Source organism: Erinaceus europaeus, chromosome 1 (assembly GCF_950295315.1).
Source record: "Erinaceus europaeus chromosome 1, mEriEur2.1, whole genome shotgun sequence".
NCBI lineage: Eukaryota > Metazoa > Chordata > Mammalia > Eulipotyphla > Erinaceidae > Erinaceus > Erinaceus europaeus.
Window position 1 is genome coordinate 60,532,635 of NC_080162.1, and position 20,734 is coordinate 60,553,368.

Genomic DNA, 20,734 nt, shown 5'->3' on the forward strand with positions numbered 1-20,734 from the left:
AGTTTCCCTTTCAGATCTTCTTACTCAACTTCTGTTGATGAGTGGGATCATCCCATACTCATCTTTATCTTTCTGACTTAGCTCACTTAACATAATTCCTTCTAGCTCTGTCCAAGATGGGTCAGAGAAGGTGTATTCATTGTTCTTGATAGCTGCATAGTATTCCATTGTGTATATATACCTCTACTTCCCCCAGTCCTGGAACCCTTGGATAGGGCCCACTTTCCCGTATGCCTCTCCCAATCCATATCAAATAATATTGCATCTGCCGATCACAACCTAACCAATGCAACGACTGCCACCTCAACATGCTTCACTTCAGACGTGGAATGACAACCCTTCAGCTTCATTACTCGGGTGAGACCTTTCCTTTCATAGTATACTCTAATTTCATCTCAGGTGGTTCACTTTCTAACAAAGTCCCAAAACCTAGATATAGACCAGTTTCTGTGAGAGAAAGCATATGTTCACACGTATCCGTAAACTACTGCAAAATACATACCTGAAAGCAGAAGTTTGCAGTGAGTACCCCCCTAACACTTCCTCTCCACTATTCCAAGCTTTGGGTCCATGATTACTCAACAATTTGTTTGGCTTTGTATGTTAACTCTCTTTTCAGTCACCAGGTTCCAGATGTCATCAGGATGCTGGCCAGGTTCCCTAGACTGAAGACCCCACCAATGTGTCCTGGAGCCCTGCTTCCCCAGAGACTTACCCTACTAGGGAAAGAGAGAGGCAGACTGGGAGTATGGACCGACCAGTCAACGCCCATGTTCAGCGGGGAAGCAATTACAGAAGCCAGACCTTCTACCTTCTGCAACCCACAATGACCCTGGGTCCATGCTCCCAGAGGGCTAGAGAATGGGAAAGCTATCAGGGGAGGGGGTGGGATATGGAGATTGGGTGGTGGGAATTGTGTGGAGCTGTACCCCTCCTACCCTATGGTTTTGTTAATTAATCCTTTCTTAAATAAAAAGAAAAAAAAAGAAAAAAGAAAAAGAAAAAAGGAAGTGGTAGATTTTTTTTAAAAGTACTGGAAGATGTACTAGGACTGAAATATAATTAGAATATGCTTGACTATTTCCCATAAAAATATCAACAGTCAACTTGAGACATAAAACAAAATTCAACACTTAAAATAAAAAAAAAATCAATTCAAAAAAAATTCAAAAATGTGGGCCTTTTACCTTTTACTTTATTTTTACTGGGGCTCAGTGCCTGTACCATGAATCCAGTACTCCCAGTAAATTTTTTTTTTTTTTATAAGACAGAGAGAAAATGAGAGGCAAGGAGGAGAGAGGGAGAAAGAGAAATACCTGCAGCACTGCTTCACCACTTGTGAAGATCCCCACCCACCAAGGTGGGAGCCAGGGGATTGAACCTGGATCCTTGTACATGTAACACTTAATTGGCACACTACCATGAAGTCTGTAACTTTTACTTCTTTGGTCATTCATCCATATTAGTAGAAATAATTTAAGAGTAGAAATTTGTTCTTGTGAAAATGAGGGCACATAAGTTTTGAATTTGTAAGTAAACAATTATAATGCTCTAATATGAAAGAAGCAAAATACTACACTGCGCCTCTAGTCAACCTATTCATCTCAAAATATCTCTACAAACTTAAAAAAAATGAGATTCAAACTTGAGAGACTTCAGGTCAGACATTTTCTAGTTAAGTGCTATAAAATGACCTACAAATCAAACCTCAGTGCAGATACAGAAGGAAAAAAATTCTAAATTATCAGTGCTAGAAATATTTTGTCATAAAATAATTTTTATACTTTTCACCTAACTCATCATCATAATTATATTTTTCTTCAACTGCTATCCTACATAAACATTAAAAGGAACTAAAGAAAATCACCCTAAACTTACTACTGTGGCTATTTTCCATTATACGAATAAGAAAGAAAAAATTAGCACAAGCATGGCAGAGGTTTTGCCACTCATGCCCAACTAAAGTAAGAAAACAGTTGTAACACTGCTTCCAAGTGGCGTGCTACTAGAAACTTGGCCTAAAAGTAGTAACAGTCAGGTGACAGACCAACATAATCTAAAAACATTCTGAGTCCCCCTATAGTGAAGCAATGTCATCCTTCTATCAAATTCATCTATCCCTCCATTTGTATATCTAGCATGGTTTTTCTACTATATCTAGTTACTGACTCTGTGGAGATGCTATATTACAAGTGCAGGAATGTTGTTTGGTGCATGCACACAAACACACACACACACACACACTCTGTAGACTATTATCCATGGAGACATTCCCTTTAACACAGGTGTGTATGTCGGACAGCAAAATAAGGGACAGGATAAAATTAGAATAATGCCACTTTGCAATCCCTAATAAAATAATAGATCTGAGCAACAATTATCAGTAACTGCCTAAGCCATTAGTTAAAAAGCTGAAAGGGACTTTACAATGGATGGATGGATTACGGAGGCAAGAATTTCTTGTAATTTTGATCATTAGTGATTTAACGGTGATTTATAAGATTGTAAAATTTCAGAAGTACAGTTTCACATCTATATATGTGCATAAAACTTACTGAACCCACCAACAGAGTCTGTTCCCCACTCCTCACTCTAATAGCCATCAGAGTTTTCCCAAGTATGACACAGTTACTTCTTTGCTTTTTTTTTTTACAAGTTCATTTGATATGTTTATCTATACTATATCTTTCACTTATTTCACTTAAGATAATCACCTCCAGTTGCATTCATTTTGTGCCAAACAATACACTATTACCTTTTATTGGCAGGGTAGTATTCCACTGAGTGAATATATTATATACCATAGGAATCCACTGCTCCTCGCAGCCATTTTAAATGCTCATTCTAAAGTTTGATAAGAAAGTAAAAAAATGAATTACCTTCATATACTAACTTCTGAGACTTCTAATTTATGATACTGATTGAGCCCACCTGCACTATTCCAGGTATGAAGACAGAATAGTAGAAGAGAAAATAATTTTTTAAGCCCTACAACATAAAAAGTGAGTAGGGTACACGTCTTACTATATGTGCAACCTAGATTCAAACTCCAGCACCAAGTGGGAATGCTAAGATACCAAGGAAAGCTCAAACTGTGATGTCTTTCACACTCCTTCAATCTTTCTCTCTCTCCATCTAAATAAGAAAGTCAGACATAAAACACTGAAATTGCATATATATGAGGCCCCAACATCTAAAAAAAAATTATATAGACATACACACACACAATAGTTTGAGAATTTTCCATGTAGTCATAGATAACAAGACCAAAATGGCCTTTTATAAAAATCTGAATAATAACAGTAATTATTAAATTTAAAATTGGTATATTAGGGCCAGTGAAATAGCTCACTTGAATAGTACACCCTTTAGCCATGTGCACAGCCCAGGGTCAAACCTGGTCCTCACCACATTGTGGTGGTATCTTTCACACTCTTTTTTTTTTTTACTGGATTTTTTTTTTTTTTTTTAACCAGAGCACTGATCAGCTCTGGCTTATGGTGATGTGAGGGATTGAACCTGGGACTTCAGAGCCTGAGGCATGAGAGTCTCTTGGCATAACCATTATGCTATCTATACCCACTTATTTTGTCTCTATCAAAAATAGAGTAAAAATAAATAGTAACATCAAATTGATATATTATGCTAACCCAATACTGTTCATTCCTACAATCTTCTAGCTATGCAACAAAAAAACTGGAAAAAGTTTAACTTAATTTGAAATCATATATTTTAAAAATTAAGCTATTATCAATACCAATACATACTTGTATACATATATAATTAGGCAGTTGCTTAGACATTTCAAAATATAATTTTATAATTCCTTTATAACTTTTAAATTTTCTATTTGTAATGTATCTTGCAAACTGTTAAAATACTTAAACTCTTTTTACTGATATTTTAGTGTCATTTAGCACAAGATAGGTAACGCTGGAAGAAAGCACTTATGAAAGATACTATATAAAGAAATTAACATTTACATTTAGATTACATTTAGATTGACAGAATCAACTACTGCATTTCACGAAAAAAGAGGCAACAACCACCTTATGCAATAATTAAGAGAGCAAATAATACTATATGGAAAGAATAAGACTCCATTAAGGATTTTCATGTTTAAAAAGGAAGAAAAAAAAACCTGAGGGGAAAAAGTGAACTAGCTACCTAAAACAACTATAAATCAATTATAAAGTTCATTCCAGGAGACTGGGTTAAATACATAAGATCTTGTTGGGAAAATCACAATGTCAGGTTTTATTCAATGTTTCTTTTCTGATTTGGGTTATATAAGTACATGATATCACAAGTCTGTTTCTGATATCCACTTCAACCCTACAATTTTTATATGCTATATCTTCACATAGAAGCAGTCAACAAAAGTAAGCATAGGTGAGAAAAGCTAGCACAGAGCAATGCCAATGGGTATGACTATTCACTATTCTGGAAACAGTAGGAATCTACCACTATCCAGGAGGCAAACATTACACACTGTTTTTAAAAGAGCACTATGATATAGTTGTACTAAAAAAAATAAATCATACATTGCTATTCTTGGAAAACTGACCAATTAAAATAGTAATCAAGAATGAAAAGAAGATGAATAAAACACTAGGGAAGATGTAGTAGCCATAAAATATTCAACACACTTTTTTAATAACAGAATAAATAGCTAAAACTCAACATGAAGAGATATATGGCTCTAAGTTCAGAATTCTGGTCTTCTGCTTTGTATTTCTTTCATTATGTATCACTACTATCTCTTTTACTAATGTCCTAATCATACTATTATTAAAACAATTTGTGGGAGTCGAGCGGTAGTGCAGTGGGTTAAGCGCACATGGTGCAAAGCACAAGGACCTGCGGAAAGATCCTGGTTCGAGCCCTGGCTCCCCACCTTCAGGGGAGTCCCTTCACAGGCGGTGAAGCAGGTCTGGAGGTGTCAATCTTTCTCTCCCTCTCTCTGTCTTCCCCTCCTCTCTCCATTTCTCTCTGTCCTATCCAACAACAACAACAGCAATAAAAACAATAATAATAACTACAACACTCTCCTCTCCCCTCCCCTCTCTTTCTCCCCCTCTCCTCTTTCTCTTCCCCCTCTTCCCTTCTTCTCCTCTCTTCCTCTCTCCTTTTCTCCCTCACCCTAAAAAAAAATAATAAAAATAACTACAACAATGATAAAACAACCAGGGCAACAAAAGGGAAAAAAAATAGCCTTCAGGAGCAGTGTATTCATGGTGCAGGCACCGAGCCCCGGCAATAACCGTGGAAGGAAAAAAAAAGAAATTGTATTTACTGAAGACATTGGGCAATGTGTATGTCCTAATCAACTTGCCCAATGACACCATAAAACGTGGGGTACAAAACCCAGGTTTGAGCAGAACCCCCACATTAGAGAAGCCTCTGGTGCTGTAGCTTCCTAGCACCACCCCATCTCTCTGTTTCCATCTGAAAAAGAAAATATCATGGGTAGATTAAGCATTCAACTTGCCCAAAGTCACACATTTCTAGGAAGAAGACCCCATACTCCCAGCCCCACATGGGCTGTCTCCCAGAAAAACAAAATAATGTCTAAAGTAAATGTGTTCCCTTTGCACAGAAAACCAAAGTCTAACTTGACTGTTGTCTCTCACACATTTTTGTCCTTGTGAATTCCACACTAGCCTTATTCTGGGTCCACGTATATTTACATAATCTAAAGATTCAACCTTAAAAATTAGTCTATCCCGGAGTTGGGCAGCAGCACTGCAGGTTAAGCACACATGGTGCAAAGCACAAGGACCCGCGGAAAGATCCTGGTTCAAGCCCCGGCTCCCCACCTGCAGGGGAGTCCCTTCACAGGCGGTGAAGCAGGTCTAAAGGTGTCTTTCTTTCTCTCCCCCTCTCTGTCTTCCCCTCCTCTCTCCATTTCTCTCTGTCCTATCCAACAATGATGACATCAATAACAACAACAATAAAACAAGGGCAACAAAAGGAAATATTAAAAAAAAAATTGGTCTATTCCAAAATCCTTTTGTAAAATTACCTTTATTTGTACATTGTTAAACATCCTAAAGACCAGCTTTCCTCTCACATTCAGGCCATTAACACCAATTAGTGCTAAATCTGAAATAGCATAAGTAAATATCTATTAAGTCAATTACACTATTTTAGAATTTCTTCCATGTATTTTTACTTTTAATGTGGAGCAAGGCTTCACACTCAGGGTTTCACGGATATAAGGCATGCAACTCTACCACGGAGCCACCTCACTGGCCCCTTGATGTACCATTTAAATAATTAAAATTTTGCATCCTGGAACTTGGCTCTGTGGATAAAATGTTAAGACTCCTAAGCACTGGGTCCAGGGTTCAGTCTCCAGCATTGTATGTGCCAGAACAATGATCTGGTTGTTTTCACTCATTAATAAATGAATAATTGCTCAACAAATTGATTAGCTTTGTATGTTAACTCTCTTTTCAATCACCAGGTTCCAGATGCCACCAGGATGCTGGCTAGGCTTCCCTGGATTGAAGACCCCACCAATGTGTCCTGGAGCTCAGCTTCCCCAGAGACACACCTTACTAGGGAAAGAGAGAGGCAGACTGGGAGTATGGACCGACCAGTCAACGCCCATGTTCAGCGGGGAAGCAATTACAGAAGCCAGACCCTCTACCTTCTGCAACCCTCAACGACCCTGGGTCCATGCTCCCAGAGGGCTAGAGAATGGGAAGGCTATCATGGGAGAGGGTGGGTTATGGGGATTGGGTGGTGGGAATTGTGTGGAGTTGTACCCCTCCTACCTTATGCTTTTGTTCACTAATCCTTTCTTAAATTAAAAATTTAAATAAAAAAATTAAAAAAATAAAAAGAATTAAAAAAATAAATAAATAAATAAATGAATGAATAAATCTTAAAATAAAGCAGCTTTAAAAATAATAAGGTAGGGGGTCGGGCGGTGGCGCAGTGGGTTAAGCGCATGTGGCGCAAAGCGCAGGGACCGGCTTAAGCATCCCGGTTCGAGCCCCCGGCTCCCCACCTGCAGGAGAGTCGCTTCACAGGCGGTGAAGCAGGTCTGCAGGTGTCTATCTTTCTCTCCCCTTCTCTGTCTTCCCCTCCTCTCTCCATTTCTCTCTGTCCTATCCAACAACGAATTGCGTCAACAAGGACAATAATAATAACCACAACGAAGCTACAACAAGGGCAACAAAAGGGGGAAAAAAATGGCCTCCAGGAGCGGTGGATTCATGGTGCAGGCACCGAGCCCAGCAATAACCCTGGAGGAGGAAAAAAATAATAATAAAATAAAAAATAATAATAAGGTAATAATTTTGCTTATGGTTTAACATATAAATCTTTTCTCCTCCTAGTTTCTCATCAAATCATGAAGACTTTGAAAGAGTAAGTTTAATCACAATTATTTTATATGTAGATATACCACACTATTCGTAAAAAGTGCTCTTCTTATGTAAAATATTACTTGCTTTTTCTGTATTATTCCTAATACACTATATTTCTGCTGCATCTAATTCCTAAAATGACTTGAGGAAGCCCAATATAAATAAACCTAGTCAAAACAAACCCAGGGACAAGGCAGTGATGCATCTGGTAGATTATAAGTTACAATGCATAAGAACCCTGATTGAAGCTCCCACAGGCCCTGGGGGTAAGGCTTCCAAAGAGGTAAAACAGTGCTGCCAGTGCCTCCTTTCTCCCTCTCTACTTAGTCTTCCTCCTCAATTTCTGTCTCTATCCAAAATAAATAAGTAAATTAATAAAAATTTAATATATATTTTAAAAACCTCAAATATACTACCAATGTAGCAAGTCTCTCTCTCTCTCTATATATATATATATATACACACACACACACACACACACATTTATCACTTTCTCCAAGAACTAGGATAGAGTAAATTCTCTTTTTCTTTTTTTCTAATTTATTTTTGTATTTATTTATTTATTCCCTTTTGTTGCCCTTGTTGTTTTATTGTTGTAGTTATTATTATTGTTGTTGTTACTGATGTCATTGTTGTTGGATAGGACAAAGAGAAATGGAGAGAGGAGGGGAAGACAAAGAAGGGGAGAGAAAGATAGACACCTGCAGACCTACTTCACTGAAGTGACTCCACTGCAGGTGGGGAGCCGGGGGCTCGAACCAGGATCCTTCTGCCGGTTCTTGTGTTTTGCGCCACATGCGCTTAACCTGCTGTGCTACCTACCGCCCAACTCCCTAGAGTAAATTTTCTTAAGTGTCTATCTAAAAAGTGATGGCAGGTGGGAATACTGTGCAGACACCTATCATGGGGATATAAAGAATTACATTCATGTCAGGAGTCTAGCAGCAGCAAAATGGGTTAAGTGCAGATGGAGCAAGCGCAAGGACCAGCATAAGGATGCCAGTTCGAGCCCCCGGCTCCCCACCTGCAGGGGAGTGGCTTCACAGGCAGTGAAGCAGGTCTGCAGGTGTCTATCTTTCTCTCCCTCTCTCTGTCTTCCCCTCCTCTCTCCATTTCTCACTGTCCTATCCAACAATGACGACATCAATAATAATAACTACAACAATAAACAACAAGGGCAACAGAAGGGAATAAATATTTAAAAAAAGAATTACATTCATGTGATAACTATCTTGTAAATCATTATTTCTCTAGTTAAACCATAAAGAAAAGAAAATTAAATTACCATAATATACATGTAGTATATTTCAGAATATGTAATGTTAATATTTAGTCCTAAAATTAAAAATAACTTTAAGTTGATTAGAACAATGACAACTGAACAATTATGCCAAATAGCAAACCAATCACATCTTTAGTGAATGCCAGTTATTCATTTCTGTTAACTGTGCTGCAGAAGATAAAAGTAAATAGGTATAGTATTCTACCTGAAAATGTTCTGAAAAACTTACCATCATTTTGGCTCTTGCCCTTCACCTCCTCCTTCCACGATAGGATGGTGTTCAGGGGAACATAGTCCCTTGTGTATTCTTTGCGTCTCTCCTCTAAGGTCATCTTCAGTAAACGTTCTTGCAAAATAAAAGCAGAATCCCCATTTGAATTGAACTTTTAACTTTGAGATTTATTTTATAATTTATATATTAGCAATCATAAACTGGCATGAGCTTGAGGAAACTAAATGAAAAATTAATGACACTATATTTGAATGTTGAAAAGTGGTGTGCAGACATCTATCACAGGGAGATGAAAAATTGTGCCCATGTGACAACAACTGTATTGTAAAACCATTCCCCCAATAAAATTATTTTTAAAAGAAAGGTATCACATTATTCCTATATTAGCAGAAGAAAAGCAGTCTCACAACTACCTTGTGATAGTTCATAAGATAAATCAATCCAGTATCTATTGACAATCTACTATGTGCTAGGTGATTCTTAAATTTGAGGAGCTCATGGAACAAAAGGAACTGGATAAAAATTTTTAAAATCCTACAGAAATAAATCATAAAATCCTAAGATAGGCATGTACAAATGCCAAGAGCACATGAAAGATGGCCATCAAGAAATTAATTCTTCATCAATGATAAAAATAAGTTTCCTAGTTAAAAATACCTTCTTAGAAAAGTGATATAAGCAAAATTAAGATATCTTAAATGTATCTTAGAATTAATAATAGTTGATGTCATTTACAAAGACCTGTGTGCTAGGTACTTCAGAGTTAACAGCTAAAGTGGTAATATTCCCGACAATTCAACAAAATTAATAGTGTTATTATTCCAATTTACAGATAGGTAAATGAAGCGCATTCAAGTTCAGCCATCTGTTCAAATCAAAAGATCTTTCCACTAAAATACAGCGGAACATATCCACAGGAAACTAGTCTATAGTTATAGTCACTACTCAGAGAAAATTCTCCAAGAGGTGAGGTATACACTGACTCATGAAAGACAGGTTGAATTTTACCATAAAGAGGTTTTAAAAAGTTAGGACACCAAAGTAAAAACCCTGAGTTGAGGGTGAGGGTGGATGTTCTGCTTCATTGGACAAGGGGGGCGAGTTGGGGGGATGGGATGGGACACAGTCTTTTGGTGGTGGGAATGGTGTTTATGTACACTCCTATTAATTTTTAGTCATATAAATCACTATTTAATTAATATGAGAGGGAAAAAACTGAATATCTCAAACTTTTTAAAGCACAGACTGAGTGTTTTTAATGCATAGGCTGAGTCTTTGATATGCTGACTCTCTTAAAAGCTTAGTCCAGGGAGAACAGAAGCAACCAGTGGTATAGCTATATACAAAGAATGTCAAAGGACATAAAATATGGTGATGGTGTGTATGATAAAGCAAATCCTAACAAAGGGATTTTTCAAAGTTAACCCAATTTCCAAATAATGTGATTATAGCAATAACTATCTATGGTCTTCTTAAACCCTAAGACAGCAGGAACCTCCGACTTCCACTATAGAGCCTATATTTCCCACAGTCCAGGTACCTCTGGGGTGGGGATCACTTTCCTGCATGCTTCTCTCAATTCATACCAAATTATATTGCATCAAACGATCCCAACCTAATCAATGCAATGAGTACCACCTCAGCATGCTTCACTTCATACTGTGTCCAGAGACGTGAGGCATGAAATGCCAACCCTTCACCCTCATTACTCAGGTGAGACCTTTCCTTTCATGATATTCTCTAATTCCATTCCAGGAGGTTCACCTCGTAACAAAGTCCCAAAACCTACATATATACCAGGTCCCATAAGATAGAACATATCTTTACATGTATCCATAAATTAGGGCAAAATATATACCTGAAAGCAAAAATACACAATAGTCTGTAGTGAGTCAGTATAAAGTTCATAACGAAAGTGTCTACTTAGCTTCCTCACCTACTTCCTATTACAGTTCTCTCACTCACTCTAAAGCTAACATTATCAAAGCAAGGACTGCAAAAGCTGAACAAGGGCAAGAGACTGGCATACTGTAACGATGACTCTTTAGTCACTATCAGGCCACACCATCAGCTGGGGCCCTAATTGGGGAGTCCTGAGATTCCCAAACAGACTTAATGGGCCTAGACCTCGAATAAATCCCTCTCTCCATTGTTGCTGGTCATTTCTATCAGGAACAACAAAATAGACCCCTTTGTGATCCCCCATAGGACCTTGCCCTCAACCTGAATCAACAATGGTAGAGAATGTTCCATCCTCCAAAGGGTTAGGATGGACAACAAACTCTATGCTACACCTGAGCAAGATGGGTCGATATTGAGGCAGCATTGAATGTTCCTACTCAAGACCATAGAATGTGAGCTCAGATCTAGAAGGATGCAGAGGTCACTAATTATGGGTCCCAGATCACATCAAATCGATGGGGTTTACAGTCAACAATATTTATACCTCTTTCCCATAGTAGGGAGCTACTCTCTTCCCTGATCCAGCTTTCTGGTCCTTTTTCCAGCCATGACATCATCTCCCCAGACAAGAACTTGGATCCACTGGCATATCAGATTTCAGCTCAGGGGAAAAAAGGAAAAAAAAAAAAAAAAAACTAGAATAGCCACAGGCCCTTTGGAATTTAAGTAAAATATGTCTACTAGCTATTTACAAAATGGAGGGGCCCCCCAACTCTTCATCTGCACTATTCCGGCCTTTAGGTCTACGATTGGTCAACAAATTGTTTGGCTTTGTATGTTAACTCTCTTTTCAGACACCAGGTTCCAGATGCCAGCATGATGCCGACCAGACTTCCCTGGACAGATAATCCCACCAATGTGCCCTGGAGCTCCACTTCCCCAGAGCCCTTCCCCACTAGGGAAAGAGAAAGACAGGCTAGGAGTATGGATTGACCTGTCAATGCCCATGTTCAGTGGGGAAGCAGTTACAGACCTTCAACCTTCTGCATCCCACAATGACCTTGGGTCCATACTCCCAGAGGGTTAAAAAATAGGAAAGCTATCAGGGGAGGGGAGGGGATACAGAGTTCTGGTGGTGGGAACTGTGCGAAGCTGTACCTCTCTTATCCTATGGTTTTATCAGCGTTTCCTTTTTATAAATAAAAATTTTTTTAAAAAAAGAGGTAAAAATTAAAGGTGTTTCTAACTGAAAGTAAAAGATAAACAAAGAAAAGAAGCTATAAATGATTTAAGGTATCTACAACATGTGTTAGAAGAAAGTGGCAACCAAAACAAAAAGTAGTTGGGAAATATGAGCCAAAATAAAAATGTATTAAAATATCATGTTGGACAGGCTAACCTTTATCCTACAAGTCAGAGCACCAATATTTACAGTTGACTGTGTATCTTCCTTATTTATTTATTACCAGAGCACTGCTCAGCATGCCTCAATATGAAAGTCTTGTACATAGGCATTGTGCTTTTCCCTACACAAATATGTATATTCTAGAAGGTGGTACATAAAACATCCACTAGATACAAAGATGTAATGAACAGTGTGAAAAATTAAGATTCACTTGTATTTAATTTACACAGTGACACTGATATCCTCACATTCTCTATTTCAGCTCTTATATACCACAGCCTTCACCAAAGGCAATGCAATGTGAAGAAAGTAGTATTTTACTTTGTAATGCTCTTACAATTTACTAGAAAGTAGTATAGTTTAGGTGAATGAATTTAAGTATAATATCTAGTTAAAGGAAATCTAATCTCCCCAAAAACAATCACTTTAAATTATTATTTCACAGAAGTAAATTGAAGAAAATATTAATGTTAGCATAAGAGAACAAGAAACAGGGAATAAAGACCAGGTAATAGTGCACCAGAGCAGCACTCTGGTATTGTGCACGTACACACACTTGTTCTCTTTCTCTCTCTCATGAACATAAAGCTTTAAATAAAAAACAGATATATGGGTGGGAGTAGACAGCATAATGGTTATGCAAACAGACTTTCATGCGTGAGGCCCCAAAGTCCCAGGTTTAATCCCCTACACCACCAAAAGCCAGAGATAAGCAATGCTCTCGTAAAAAGGAAAGAGAAATAAAAAAAAAAGGAAAGAAACAGATGTATAAAAAAAGAAAGAAAGAAGTCAACATTTTTTCCTGCTCCTAAATCTGGCTTTTCTTAAGCCGCACCAGGAAACAAACAATAATGATATTTTAGTCAGATGTGATATATCCAAGTCATAATCCAATATCCAAGAGTCAGCAGAATACTGAATTTAAGATACCTACATCGCATTAAAATATCTGAAATTCAGAGAAAAAAAGGGGGGGTTGGAAATACTAAGCTAAACTTCTGGTCCTACAGAAAGTTGACAAGGGAAAGCACAAGAAGAGAAGGAACCAAATGTCAAGAAGAAACCAACATTTAGGAATAATCACATAAAGGTGTAAAAATAAAACTTAAATATTACTGAGGGTACAAGTGAATCAACATCCCAGTGAGGTGGAAAACATCAGAAAAAAGTTTTAGTAAGTGGGAAAGGTGAAATTTTGTCCACGGCTACAGAAAGAATAAAATCTAGTAAGTCACTGGTTTTATCAACTAGAGTTCCAATATCACCAAAAAAAAAAAAAAGAGAGAGAGAGAGAAAGGTGGAAACAAAACTGTCTAGGTTCTAGTCCTAAATCATACAAGCTAGTATGATTTTGGGTTAATCTCTTTACACCTCAATTTCTTTGTGAAGTAGACTGGTAGATACTATTCACAATTTAGAGAGAGTCAACACTAAGTCAGAGAGTTGTAATGACTTACCTAGGGTTCCATAGCTAATAAGCAGCACAACTAGGATTCAAATGCAGGCAAATGATGTTTGAAGCTTCTGATCCTACAATAAACTACCCCAAAGGGTTGTTGTGAGAATTACATTGAGAAAATCAGTATGAAATACTTACAATAGTGCTGAGCATACAAACAGGACAGGCAGCAAATATTTATAAAATAGTAGCATCATCACTGCTATTAGTGGAAGACTTTAGAAAGATCAGTTTCATTAGCGTATAACTGAGATCCAGGATTATGAGAGACTAAAGAAAGTATAATAAGAACATCAACTCCAAGATCAATTAGCATTACTATGGTAAGAAGACAACTTTAGGAAAGAGTCTTGAGTACTGTCACAGATGAGGGGAGGCCTCAGAAGACACCAAGAACTTAAACACACTCCAAAGGGAAGATCTTAAAAGCTACAGGATATGAGAGAAAAAGCACAATCAGCCAACCAGTGAGCTTAATCTTAGAAACAAAAGAGCTTCCTCTAAGAAGCAAAGTTGAAGGGCAAATGACCTGTAAAGAAACAAATGAGGCTATGAAGGAAGATATTAGAACTGCCCACATTATATGACATGTATTTTCTCCATAAATGAAAAGGTGAAGTCAGGGCCAGGGAACTAGCATAGCAATTATGCAAAAGAATTTCATGCCTGATGCACTGAGGTCCCAGGTTCAATACCACCAGAAGCCAGGGTTGAACAGCAGAGAGTGGAGAGTAGAGAGGAGAGAGGAGAGAGGTGAAAGGAGAATATAGGAAGGGGAGAGATCTTGATGGTATAGGAAGCTTGAAGGAAATAGTAAATTTATAAAAATCACAAGGAGGAGGAAAGGGGATGATGACTAAGAGTTACCAAAGCACTGCTAGAGAAAAAGTTCAGATCACTAATAAGGAAACAATATATCACTGACTACTTTGAAAATATTACAAAACATTTGTAGTTCCCCTAAATATTCAAAGGTTCATACAGGAACTGGCCTGTGACATTTTACTTACTTAAAATTTAAGTCTGGGGCCAAGCAGTGACACAGCTTGCAAAGCACACTTGTTACAATAAGCAAGAACCTGAGTTCAAGCTCCAGGTCCCCACCTGCAAGGGGAAAACTGCACAAGTGGTCATGTAGTGCTGTCAGTGTCTATTTTTCTCCCTCCCATTCTATATCCCACCTCCCTCTCATTTTCTGTCTCTGTCCAAAATTAATTAATTAATTAATTATAAAATAATAAAGTTTAAGGATGGACCCTCAAAACAAAAAAAAATCAATAAAAGGCAAGATAAAACAATGACAGTTAAAAAAATTAAGTACTTAAAATGATAATACAACAGTTTGAATTAGGGCCCAAAATATTAGATCAATAACACAAGTAGAGTTGAGAATTACTAGTTTAAACAATGAAAAATATTTTGGTTCAGAGACATCTATATAGGTTGGGACATTACACAAATTTTTTTCCTAAAAGAATGCTTCATCTTTACAGTGACTACTTTGTGAACCAAGACCAGAAGCAGGGAGACCTAGTTATTACATAGTATACTGAATTAAAATGTCTATAGGATGCCTTGATATTTCAAGAAAGTAGGTATGCCTGCCTTTATATTTAAATTGTCTATAAAAATACAAATGCCACCCACTCTAGGATGAAAAGGCAAAAGGTCATGTATCACAGTAACTAATATTAAGTAGAGTACTGAAAATCTTTATCAACTTCTTGACGGTATATCTTTAAACATAAAATATTCTAAAATAAGTAAATATCTAAATAAAACACAAAGGCATACATTAAAGTCTTCGAGCCATACTAACTTTTTATCTTTAACATTAAACTAGTTTTGGGAAAGAGAAATATACTATCTTCTGCTCTCTTTTAACTGTGTTCTTGCTTCTTTATTTAGAAAATATTAGCCTGTTTATTTTTTCCCATGGAAAACAAAAGAGAAAAACATTAATGATTCTAAAGTACCTACCCCATACTAAAGTTTTTCCTCAGTTCATTTAAATCTTTTGCATTTTAGTATAGTGCCTACCTGTCACAGTCCAACTGGACAAATATTAAATGAAGGAACTATTGTAATATTGTCACTTGAATAACTTTGTGACAGAAAAGCAGTTCTTAAGCAAGCTCTACAATTTCAGTGGTTTACAAGCTGTCTTCCACTACACTGACATTATTATTATCATCATCAATAATAGAAAGCTAATATTTCAAGACATCAATAAAAACGGACACAAACGTTTCGATGTTTATAAGGCAAATTCTTAGTGCTGAAACAAAAGTAACTACTGCTGCAAAAACAAAGTAAATTATCTTTGTCCTGTGACACGAGAATGTTTTATTACACATGACCATAATCATTAAATGCCGTACAACCTAATCTTTCACTACTTTAAAAGATGATTTTCATTGTTAAATTGTTACACCTTCCCTGCAGTTAATTTGAAAGGAAATCCCCCTTTCCCTTTTTCTCATACATTGCAGAAATAGGTACTGTATAAAGGATTATTTTCCCACATACATCCCCGTACTTCTCTCGTATTTATAAAGACCAGGTTTTGCAGTAAAAAATCTACAAGTTTTAAAGAGCTATTATATTTGTCAAATCAACTTTCAACGGAGTTGCCTCTTCATCCTTCTTATACAGAAAGTGGGTTTTTTGGAGAGAATTTGCACTATCCTCCTCACCCGACTTCAACCTTGATAGCACAGGTTTAGTTGCCCTCAATAGTAGCAATGCAGGTACTTTTTTTTTTTTTTTTGCTACATTTCTGTAAAAGGCAAAGGCAAAAACAAAAAATAGACAAGTGTTAAAAGAAAAGGGAGGGACTGAACTACCGAGAGTGAACTTTTACCGTAGACTACTATCTATAACGTGGGAGGCGTTGGATCTCATAACTCACGATCCTACAGAATCAGTGTCCCTGTCAACCTAGCTGTTCTGGGGAAGCCTGGCTGGATCCGCACAAAACTCAGGGGCGGGCTCATTCACACAGAATGACATCAGTCTCACAATCTTACTCCGAGCAACTTCAGAGGATGAATGAGGACTGAATACTGAGCAAGCCGGCAGAGAGAGAAAAGTCCATTCAGACTTCTCTGCAGGCAGGGACGGTCTCTCTCACCCACCAGTCGCTCCAGCAGAGTTTCTTTCGGGTTTCCAAAGCCACTAGGCGACCCAGGAGGGAGTCGCAAAAAGGAGTAGGCACCACATCGGAAAGTGGGGAGGGACAGGGTGCCAGACTTTGGGGGTTGTATATGGGGAGGGGTCCATTCGCCTGGAGCAAACGGACGAGAGCCAGCGAGGCTCGGGAGCGCAGGGCAGTCGCGCCTGCAGGCTTGTGTCAGCCGGACTCCTTGGCCCGCGGAGCCCAAGTCCCAGGCGGGGTCCTGAGTACGAGTGGGAGACCTGGGGAGAAGTTGTGCGGGTCCCGGGGGCGCCGCGCTGGAGATCTGCGCCGCGGAATTGGCGCAGGCAGCAGCAGCCCCACCTGGGGAGAAGGTGACGCGGGGGGCGGCCGAGGGGCGTGCGCCCACACGTGCACGAGCTGCAGGTGCCCGGGGGCGGCGCGTGCACGCCCGGGGTGCGCGAGCCTGTGCGCGTGTTACACACGGACCCGCGAGAGAGGCGGCACCGGCCCGGCAGGCGCCAGACTGGAGCTCGGGCGCGGGGCGCCGCGGCACACACAGCCCTGCCCCCTGCCCTCACTCCACCTCCCCCCCACCCGGCATCCACGGGACTCGACGGGCCGGTTACCTTTCTCCTCTCTCCACACCTTTTTCTTCTTATTGCTGGGGTACATGTTGCCGTGGGGGTGGCTGGCTTTAAGCTGCAAGTTCCCCAGGCTCACGGGCAAGCGGGGTGTGTGTGTGGAGTGGGAGGGTGCGAGGGAACACCCCCGGGGGGAAAAAAGTGGAAGAGGCTCCGCGTCCCGCGCCTCCGCCGCTGCCGCCGCCGCTCTCCAGTCGCCCCCCCTCCTCCTGCAGCCCGCGCTCAGCTCCGGCTCCCACCCGCCTCAGCCCCAGCCTGGAGGACGCCGCCACAGCAGCACCTCGGAGCCTGTCAACTAGGTCACGCCTCGCGCTAACCTAACACCCGCGCAGGCCCCGCCCCCAGCCGCTAGCCACCGCCGCCTCCCATTGGCTGCACCGCCCGCCGCTCTCTGCGCTCCAGCCACCGTGAGCCCAGATTTCTGCACTAGGGCGCACGCGCAGGCGCAGGCTCGGGCCGACGCCGAGGACGTTGGGGAGTTGGAGGGGGCGGAGTCAGGGTCTAGGGGGCTGGAGGAGGCTTTGCTGAAGGGGACCGAGCTTAGAACGGACCCCTTGGAGGGGCATGAGGCGGGCGGGACATTGGCATCCTCCCTAGAAGGGCGTGGCCTCGGGGCTAGGTGCGCTAGGTGAGAGGATTGGAAGATGTGTAAAATCAAATCAGTAGGATTTGATCGTGCTCTCTTGGTCTGGACAGAGTTTGACCAGATAATTTGGCGTTTTCCAGTGATGGACAGAAATGGCCCAAAGATTCTGCATCCCATAATGACCCTGGGCCCATACTCCCAGATAAAGAATAGGAAAGATACCAGGGGAATAGATGGGATATGGAGCTCTGGTGGTGGGAAATGTGTGGAATTGTACCCCTCTTATCCTATGGTTTTGTCAGTGTCCCCTTGTTATTTATCTGAAATGCTTTCAGATCATCTACTTTGGTCAGGTCCTGGAACATGTAGTAAAACATTATAAATGTCATTTGGTAAGGTTTGGAAAAGAGCTTTTCCAATTCAAATGTGACTACTCGAGGTTTTTGAGAATGTGTAAATCTATGTTTATTGCAGCACAATTCATAATGATCAAAACCTGGAAACGACCCAGGTGTCCAACAACAGATGAGCAGCTGAGAAAGTTGTGATATGGATATATAGATATAGATATATCAGCTATTAAGAGTAATGAACCCACTTTCTCTGCCCCATCTTGGAGAGAACTAGAAGGAATTATGTTGAGTGAGATAAGTCATAAAGAGAAAGACGAGTATGGGATGATCCCACTCGTTAACAAAAGTTGAGAAAGAAGAACAGAAATGGGAAACGCAAAGCTGAATTTGGCTGAGTGTGGAGTAATGCATCAAAGTAAAAAAAAAAAAAAACTGGGGGGAAGGGAAGGGTAGATTTGCAGCTCCAATAGAGGGGGGTGAGGGTACGGTACACAGACCTTTGGTGGTAGGAATGGTATTATTATACATACACTTTTATTAACTTATAGTCTTATAAATCACTATTTAGTCAATATGAGAGGAGAAAAGTAGATTGAATGTCATGGGCTTTTTAATGCATAGACTTCAGTTCTGAGTATAAATTCCTTCAATTCAAGCACTTAAAGTTTCAAATTAGTAAAATGATTGAATTTTAACAGTGGGCTTAAATTGCTAATACATTTCTAATACTGACTTTTTTCTGAAATATTAAACCACCTATAAACTGAGACCAGAAGCAGCATATAAGACCTTGTCAGCATATAAAATATAGTTATTTGTAAATAGCATTAAATGACATAAATCATGGCAAATTCTTGTATGGTACAACAAATCCCAACCAAGGGATTTTCAAAGTAAACTAAGTTCCCAAATTATTTGCCTATAATAATAAATATCTATTGCCTTCTTAAGCTCTAAGAAAGTTAGGAACCTTCCTTATTTTCTATAAAGCCCGTATTTCTCCCATTCCCAAACTTCTGGGGCTTTGTTCATTTTCCTTCACACTTCTCTTGATCTATACCATTTGATACTGCATCTGTTGATCTCAGCCAAGTCAAGGCAACCAGTACCACCTCAATATTTTTCACTTCAGACAATATCCAGGGACACCAAACCTGGAATGTCAACCTTCCAGCTCCAACACTTGAGTGAGACTTTTTCTAGCTCATGGGACTCCTTAAGTCAATTTCAGGTGGGCACTTCCTAATAAAGTTGCAGAAGATAGATATAGACCAGGGCCCAATAGATAGGGTACATGTGTGCACATGTATCCATAAGTTAAGGGAAAATATATAACTTGGGGCGTGGGTAGATAGCAAAATGGTTATGAAAACAGACTCTCATGCCTGAAGCTCTGTCAAGTCCCAAGTTCAAACCCTCGCACTACCATAAACCAGAGCTGAGCAGTGCTCTGGTTAAAAAATATAAATAAATAAATAAATAAATAAATAATATATAGCTTAAAGTTAAGGTGTGCAGTGGTCTATAGTGGTTCAAAAAGAGGTAGCAAAAAAGTAGAAAGACCTAAACAAGACACCATAAAGTACTTAATCAAATATTTTCTACTTAGACCTATATACCCTCCTCCTATATTTCCTATTTCACTTCCCTCAGTCACTTAAACTCTAACCTGTCAGATTAAGTAGGGAATACAAAAGCTGGATAAGGGCAAGAGACCAGCAAGAGACTCTTTTGGTCACTATCAGACCACCCCATCATCTGGGGCACTAGTCAGGGAATCCTGGGATTCCCACATACATATGATAAGTCTAGACCTCTAACAGATCTCTCTCTCTCCACCATCGCTAATCATCTTCATCAGAAACAATATCATAAACCCTCTTGTGGGCCTCTATGGGGCCTCGCCCTCAATGTACAACAACAATGGTAGAAACTGCCGCATTCTCTGAAGGAAGGCTGGGTCAACATATTCTGCCATTGGAGGAAGACTAGTCCTGAAACGAGTGCAACTTAGAATGTTCCTAGCTATGACCTTGGAATGTGATCTCAGACTGACAGGGACGTAGAGGTTACACAGGCTCCTGAGCTAAATATGAATAAACATGGTCCCTAGGTCAGATTGATGGGGTTTACAGTTAATGATATTTATATGTATTTTCCATATTTCAGATCAACTCTCTGCTCTGATCCAGCTTTGTAGTCCTATTCCCAACTCTGACATCATCTTCCTAGACAATACTTTTAGCCCACCTGCATGTTAGCTGTTGGGCTCAGGCAAAATTAGTAAAGTCATGGGCCCCTTGGAATATACCTCAAATAGACTTCTTAGTTTCTTCCAGCCTAAAGACACCAGATT

The 20,734-nt window shown here is 39.5% G+C and overlaps 1 protein-coding gene across 3 annotated transcripts in view; it reads right to left on the reverse strand.

The window, feature by feature from the left end:
- LOC132536984 (ADP-ribose glycohydrolase MACROD2-like) overlaps window positions 1-17,738 on the reverse strand; it is a 495,870-nt gene extending 478,132 nt beyond the window's left edge. For all 3 annotated transcript variants that reach the window (XM_060186460.1, XM_060186462.1, XM_060186456.1), the window contains exons 1-2: window positions 17,425-17,738; window positions 8,891-9,007 (exon numbers count right to left, since the gene is read on the reverse strand). In XM_060186460.1, the coding sequence (XP_060042443.1) occupies window positions 8,891-9,007; window positions 17,425-17,470 (163 nt within the window). In that variant the 5' untranslated portion in view covers window positions 17,471-17,738. The remainder of the gene's footprint in view (window positions 1-8,890; window positions 9,008-17,424) is intronic.
- Between the last annotated feature and the right edge of the window lie 2,996 nt (window positions 17,739-20,734).